Raw genomic sequence first — 7,314 nt, 5'->3', positions numbered from 1 at the left:
TCTGCTCTGCTGGGCTCCAGAGAGACCTGGGCACTCTCAGCCCGACTGCCTCACTGCACACACCACGTAGTGATGTGCAAAAAGCACCCAAAATAGCCCCAGAGCTGGAGGCAAGGCTGGGCTGGAACGCGGCTGGACCTGCACGGAGGCTGCCACGCTTTGCTGCAGCACCAAGGCTGCTTCCCTCACCTGAGAGCTCACCCAGAGCTTGTCTGGACCCTGCACTGTCCTGTCCTCAGTGCTGCACCTCGTCCTGCACTGTGCTGCCGCTGCTGCACCTCGTCCTGCACTGGGTCATCCAAGCCTTGAGCACAGGTGCTGAAAGAAACCAAAGACCATCTCATCTCCAAAGTATTGGGCACATTTGCTCTATTTACTCACTTACTCTCCTCAAACTGCCTTAAAAGGTGTTTAGCCAAATGTGGATCTTCCCAAGAGAAGAAAACCAGAGCCCAAACCCAGAAACTCACATTTTGGGCTTTCAGGCTAGAAATACAGCATGTGGATTGATCTGCAAATAGTTTCAACTCTTGGAAGGGTGACTTAGTGCACGGACATTTGTAACATAACATGATGTTGGAGCTGTGTGTTCTGCCCCACCACTGCACAGTGTAAAACTCCGTGAGGGGATTGTGCCATGAGCATTCCTGGATTCATCAAAGGACACAGCTCCGTATTGCTGCCAGGCTCTTGCAGGGTAAACCTTCTGACAGTGAAAGGAAAGAGGCGTTCAGAGAAGGAAAAAAGATGAAGCCACTAAAATGCAAATTTTATTCACAGTTGGCATGTTTATAAATATATATATTACATTCTTACAATCTACAGTACATTCTAAATATAGAGGGATTCAATCTAAGTGTTTGTGGGAGGGCGGGTGTGTATTAAACTGAGCAACCTAGATTCAAGGATGGAAGACTTAACAAAAAGGGGGCAAGGACTTACTCCAGAAAATAAAGGAAAACTTGAAATATTTGTATATATAAAATCCATTACCTGGATTTTAGTTAGTGCTTTGGCACTTTGTCACTGGCCACTGGAGACTGCTGTTGGACCTCACAGGAAATGTCATGGTTTGAGGGCTGGAGGGCACGTCAGGTTGGAAGGGTAATCACTGAAATTCTACCATATGTACATCCTTATCAGAAGAAAACAAAAGATTATCATCACCCCTGGGAGAAACCAATGTTATCTGCTGAGTTTGGCTGTGCAGGGTTCAATGTTGGATGTGCAGCTCTCCCCTGTGACCTCCCAGTGCCCTCTAAACGTGCTGGGCAGGGGGCTAAAGAGGGGGGAAGCACAAGAAACTGAACAACCCTACCTCCCCTAGGGGAGGGGATGGACAAAGAGGCAGCTGCTGGTGGTGTCCCGTTCAGCACAAGTGGCCCCGAGCTCAGGGACAGTGGCCAGCTTTGGGAAATGACAGCATGGACAGCCAGGACAGTGTGGTACCAGCAGGGCTGTGCTTGGCAGGAGCCAAGGAGGAGTGAGTGTGCACGGGAGGGGAGGGAAGGAACCACAGCTTCCAAGGCTGCCTGATCCTGGTGAGTGCCCTCAGGATACCAGATGGGGGTCCAGGGAAATGGCTGGGAATACAAATTCAAAACAGGACAGTCAAATAAAGTGGGCTTTGAAAAATAGCTCATTCTCTCAAACTTTCCAAAACAGACCTTCCTTAATACGAGTGATGTTCTGACTATAGATTATATCCTCTCCTATTTTACAAATTAAGAAATACCGAAAATTGGCTGGCAAAGTTTATTACCTTGGCATCTACTTAAAAAGAGTTTCAGTTTGAACTGTATATGTGTATCCATTGTCAGTGCTTGGGAGGCAAACATGCTGGTTTGTAAACAGCCCACTTATCCTTTATCCCCTCCAGATTCTTTGGAAACTCCTGACTCCTCAGCTCTGGGAGCTGCTTCGTTCACACTGTTGGTTTTTGTCAGCTTTAAATTAATGTTCCTGGATGAATATTCTCTGCACGTGGCTCGAACGACATGCTCTTTTCATGGATCTATTTATTCTGAGACCAATCTTTTGCTTTTAACCAAAGCTTGCAATATTGAACAGTAGAGCTGTGTGAGCTTTGTAATATCCAAACGGCACTGGAGTTTGTTATATTTATTGATTTCCTGGGAAAGCTCAGAGAATGAGACCGTATTATTTTTCTAAGTTCTTTTTTCATCTTACCGTGTATCAAAAAACCACACACATCTCTCACTTCCATCTCTGAGCACAGAGAAGACTTGAATTTTAAGAGCTGTCCAGGATCTCTGCTCTCCCAGCTGCTTTTGGGTGGCTTCTTGGGGCTCCACTGAGTTATTATCCACCAGCTGATTCTTGTTAGAATACAAGCTTTTGCCCCACTACCCAAAATTAAAGGCAGAAGGTGAATGAAAAACAAACAAACGAACAAACCAAACAAAAAAGTCTTTCGTGTCTCATTACGCATTCTCGTGTAATCTCTCCATGTAGTTTTTAAGTTCTTTGCACTCCCCCAGGTCCATATCCTGGCAGACCCATTTAATGTCATCCTCATTACTCATCAAGATTGAGTTGACCGTTGGACACCCATCATCAGAGGAGATGGTGGTGAAGGTGGTGAATTTAACCCGTTTCCTCTTAGAGGTAGGAGAGGTGGTTGGTTCACTTTTCTGTTCTTTCCCTTCAGTGAATGTGGACTCAGGAGACCTGAAAGATTGTCCATTGATATTTTTGGTGGCAGTTGTGCTGAGCAGGTATTTGCTCTCCTCATAGTCCACTCCTCTGTCGATGGCTGTGATCCGTTCGTCTTGTTGGGATGAGAAATTTATGTGATTCTCCAGGAGTTCTGTCCTGTTGCTCAGCCCAACCCAGTCATGAGAGTGGCTCATGCCCTCCTGCTCTTCGAAGGGAACTTGTTTGTTTCTGTACTTCAAAGCAAAGGTGACACAGTTGATCAGGAACACCAGGATCGCCAGGCAGAAGACCCCCAGCAGAGCATACATCCCGATCTCCAGGTCACTGAGGCCCCGGGCAGACTGCACCAGGTCGTTCTCCTCCGAGTCTCCGCTGTCTCTTGGCAGATCCACCTGTGCAGGGAAGCTCGTGAAGTCTATGGGCAGGTTCTGGCTGTCATCATCCAGGAGGCTCTCTCTGTCTTCTTTCCTGCTCAGAATAGACCTGTGAGTGGTGGTGCCCCTGCCCTGCTCGTGGCCCATGGAGGAGCTGTAGTACTGCCCATCCCCTCTTTCCTGCCAGGTGTTTTTCTGGCGCCGGTCACTGGCGTGGTTTTCCAGGTGCACACCAGCACCCCTGTGCTTGCTGTCACTGATGTTCGGGTTGGCATCACTCTGCCCAAACTTCACTTTAATGCTGCCACTCCCAACAGCCAGGACGCTCTTCCTTTTGGATTTCTGGCACGATTCACTGATCACCATCTCCACCTTCACCAGGGTCCCCTGGCCCTCGGTCTCAGCAGCAATCACAGGCCACCTGAATTTGGGGTCATGGTGGATGGAGACCACCTTCTCATCCAGTGAGGTGGCTGACAGGGAGAAGTCTTTGGAGTCATAAATATCCAGGGGCATGACAGATCCATCACTGAACTGGATCCAGCAGCTGATGGCTGCCTCCTGTAATATGTAAGACAAATATGCACACGCTCAGAATGATCACTGAGGGAAATGTGCTCCGTTCTGGTCTATTCCCTCCTCCTCACAAGATCCATGTACCATTAGTAATCGGAAAAGAAATAAATAGGGAGAGCAGTGAAATTAATATCTTGCCAAGATGTGAAGAGAAATACTAGTCTAAAACACTCATTGATAATAACATTTGTTTCCACAAAGGTGCTTAAAGGAGCTGTATCCCCTGGGCTCTGCAGAATCCACTTCAGCACCATAATTAATTGCATGTCAGGAAGTATTACCAGTGACTGAGATCATTTACTGTTGTATATTTAAATAAAAAACCCCAATGTTATTTCTAAACTACTTAAAAGACAAAGTCTCCTCTTATTACACAAAACACATGTTGAAAGACAGCTAATACAGCAAACAGGCCCATACATGACTCCATACCATCACTCCTTGGTTTCTGTCTCTCAAATTAAATTAGCAGATTGTGGAAGCAGAGGAAACCCATCAGTTGCTTCTTTAGGAAATGGCCAGGGTAATTTTTACGCTTGTTAGCAATTAAAAGCAAGACAATAATAAAGTTTAATCTTGTGTCACAGCAATGCAGATTGTGTACTCCAGTGTGCGTGGAGGCTTTCTCTGAATGCAAATGAATCCGACCTGGGTACCAATTCTGGAACAAATGTGCCTAATGGTGCAGCCTTCCTGGGATCCTTGACTTCTAACTTGAAACATTTTAAAGTATTTTTAAATTTCAGAAAACATGTCCTCACCCATTTCTGAAGATCAGGCCCTCTAAGGACTCTCAAATGGCTACTGAAAATTGTTGTGCTATCTGACAAAATCTTTGTATTCCTACATTGATCATTTGCAGACAAATTCAGGTTGCTCTCCTGCAATCTCATTCTTGCTTCTGATGGTCTGACTCGCCCTTTGGTGGGCATATCTGCACCTTAGTAGACACTGGAGAATCCCCACCAGACAGACTCTTGGCTCCATCAGTGGATTCTTTACTGTCTGAAATGGGCTTTTGGTCAGAGTTGGGATCACCTTGCTCTGAGAGTCTTCCAGACAGACAGACATCCAGCCAACAAATCAACTTGTGAAAACCGTGAATATAAAAGTCCTGTTTCTTTAAATAAGCAGTTTTCCATACAGACAGTATTTACATTCTAACTCCACATATGTATAAAGAACAAATACCCTTTAAATTGTTCCTAGCACAAAGTCATTCACCTGCTCAGAGCATGGAGAATAAGCTTCCAGTCTTTTGGGATTGTATTGTGCATAATCTACTGGCCTGATTCCGAAATCCTCAGAGCCACGGAGCTCCCCCTGCTTCAATGGGAGATTTGCCTCTGTCTCTATTTCAGGACAGAGCCCTAAGACTTTGCTGACACTGTCATAAATCTCGGCTTTGTGTTTATTAATCTTTGGATGTTTCTTGAAGGCTGCATAGAATTTGTGTCATCAGCTCTCATCCTCCCACTGTGTTGCTTAAAGCTGCATAATCATTTAATCATTTTGCATTGCTTTGCTTATAGGGACTATGCTGTGAAAATCATGTCCTGAGAAACAGAGGGACCCAGCTGCCTTCCAAACCAGAGTCAGCCCTTCCAGAGAGGAGGGCACACAACTTCCTCTCTGGTTTAGTGTGGATCCAGTGCTGCCCTGACTGCACCCCTGCATCCAGGGAAGGACCTGTCCAGACTCCATTTCTGGGAACTGAAATGCCAGAGCAGTGGGACTGACTGCCATCAACGCCTGCTCCTGGGCTGGACTCAGGGCACCCTGTGTAAGTCCCCATGTCAGCAGTGGATTAGCTCACTGGCCTTCCCTCAACCTGCCTGGCATCGATTCCTGGACTCCTGGAACACTATGGGAGCCTGATTTTTATCACCCCATAAAGACAGCAGCTCTGCATTATTTCTCATCCTGCATCCCAAGGATAAGACTCTGTGATGAATTAGAGCACCTCAACAGTTGGCCAGACTTCAAATGTGCATGCCACGATCATTTACCTTTAAAGCTCAAAACATGCTTAAGTGTTAAGAGCCCCATGCATCCTTGATGAAAGTCCCAGACTGATGGATTTGGGTTGGAAAAGAAGTTTAAATTTCAAATGTATACAGAAGCACAAGGACAAATACCAAGCAGGGACTGATGAGGAAATGGCAAAGTCCAAAAGCCCTTGGTAACTGTTGGTTCCCTAATAAAGGAACTAAGAGTAATAAGGGGAAAAAATTGTTTATGAAATCATGAATCAGGAAATGAGTCAGTGATGCTGATTCACATTCTAGTAATGAATCAGAATGAAAGGGATGTTCCCTGACTTCTTAAAGTGCTCACAGGAAGTAACTAAAGGAAGAAGAGTTGGGCACAACACAGGTCACTTTCTCACGTAAAGATGGAATTAAAGGGTTGATTTGGCTATGTGTGGTGAGAGGTTGAACATGGCAGGATGTCCTGGGATCTGGTAGGTGCTGGATGGGACAGAAAAGGGGGTGTGGGTGTGTGCAAGGGGACTGCTGGTGCTCACTGAGTTACCTGTGTTATTTACGGGATCAGCCGTGACAGGAGGGGTGTTTGGTGCCTGGGGCTGTTTAAACACAGTGCCCTTTTTGTGAGATCATTGTTTTTCTGTTTAGGGTCCTTGGTGGCCTTCGGGGAAGTCCCATAAGCAGAAGTTTCATTAGCACACTATTAGTAAAAATCTGCTTGATTGCAGAAGCTGGAAATGTCAGCTGCAATGACTCAGAGCAGGGTCCTTCCCACAGCCCAGCACCAGTACCTGCTTTGGGGACTGGAGCAGCTCCTGTGCTACAGCTGTAGCAAAGATGGCCCTGTTGCTTCCCGGGCTGAGCTGCAGAGAGAGGGACAGTCCTGTCACCAGCTGCACTCCCAGGTCAGTTATTGTCACCTTTTCGTCCAGGACTGTCACTGTCTTCTCAGCCAAGATGGCATCTGAAAGTGGGGACAGTATCTGAGAAGAAAAACTGAAGTTAGCAACGGCCATTCTGTACAGCCCCACGTAAAATACCACACAGAACTGTGCTGACAAGGGATGTTTATGGTAATGGGAAGAATTTCACACAGCAGAGACTATTAAAATATGATTAAAAAGGGCTACTTGTATTCTGTAACTCTTCTGCAATCATAGGGGCCTTGTAACACCTTTTACCTATGCAACTGTAATCAGCTGTGCCACTCACCTCTGCAATGTGGCAACCACATCTGCTTCAGGTGTAGTAACAAGCTGTAAATGTAATCTTCATGTGAAATTTAAGTATTTTATTAATCCTCATGTTTTGAGGTACCATAAATAAAATGCAGTCTGTACATTTATATAAAATCCATTGAATAAACGATATTTATTTCTATCCTATGGAAAGAGAGGGTAATGTATTGCTACAATAACCTCTCATGGTACTGAATACAAAATTGACAGAGAAAATTTGTTTTGGTTAAGAAAATACACACAGAGGTCAGTGCAGTGATACATGACATCCAAAGACGCTCATTAGCAAGCGAGTTGAATTTAATGATCCATACAGGGTACAGAGCATTTTTGAAGCAGCTTATAAGAGGTGTTCTTTAAATACAACTTGCTCTCAGCTTTTTACCCTCAGATTTTTCTTTGCACATTTTTGTGTGCACTGGTTGGAGCATTGTAAGTTCCAGAGCTTTAGAAAGGCAT

At 45.4% G+C, this 7,314-nt stretch overlaps 1 protein-coding gene across 4 annotated transcripts in view; it reads right to left on the bottom strand.

The window, feature by feature from the left end:
- Positions 1–213: 213 nt before the first annotated feature.
- Positions 214–7,314, bottom strand: part of TMEM132D (transmembrane protein 132D) — a 173,677-nt gene continuing 166,576 nt past the window's right edge. The window contains exons 8-10 of one of the 4 annotated variants that reach the window (XR_011155441.1): positions 6,409–6,600; positions 994–3,614; positions 214–318 (exon numbers count right to left, since the gene is read on the bottom strand). Coding sequence is in view for 1 of the 4 variants with exons in the window: in XM_069030853.1 (XP_068886954.1) it covers positions 2,445–3,614; positions 6,409–6,600 (1,362 nt within the window). In the remaining 3 variants the exon portion in view is untranslated. Of the gene's footprint in view, positions 319–653; positions 707–788; positions 3,615–6,408; positions 6,601–7,314 lie in introns of those variants that run through there. The other 3 variants (XR_011155442.1, XR_011155443.1, XM_069030853.1) reach the window with 3 other exon arrangements.

Source organism: Aphelocoma coerulescens, chromosome 15 (genome assembly GCF_041296385.1).
Source record: "Aphelocoma coerulescens isolate FSJ_1873_10779 chromosome 15, UR_Acoe_1.0, whole genome shotgun sequence".
NCBI lineage: Eukaryota > Metazoa > Chordata > Aves > Passeriformes > Corvidae > Aphelocoma > Aphelocoma coerulescens.
This window is presented reverse-complemented; position numbering and strand designations above follow the sequence as displayed.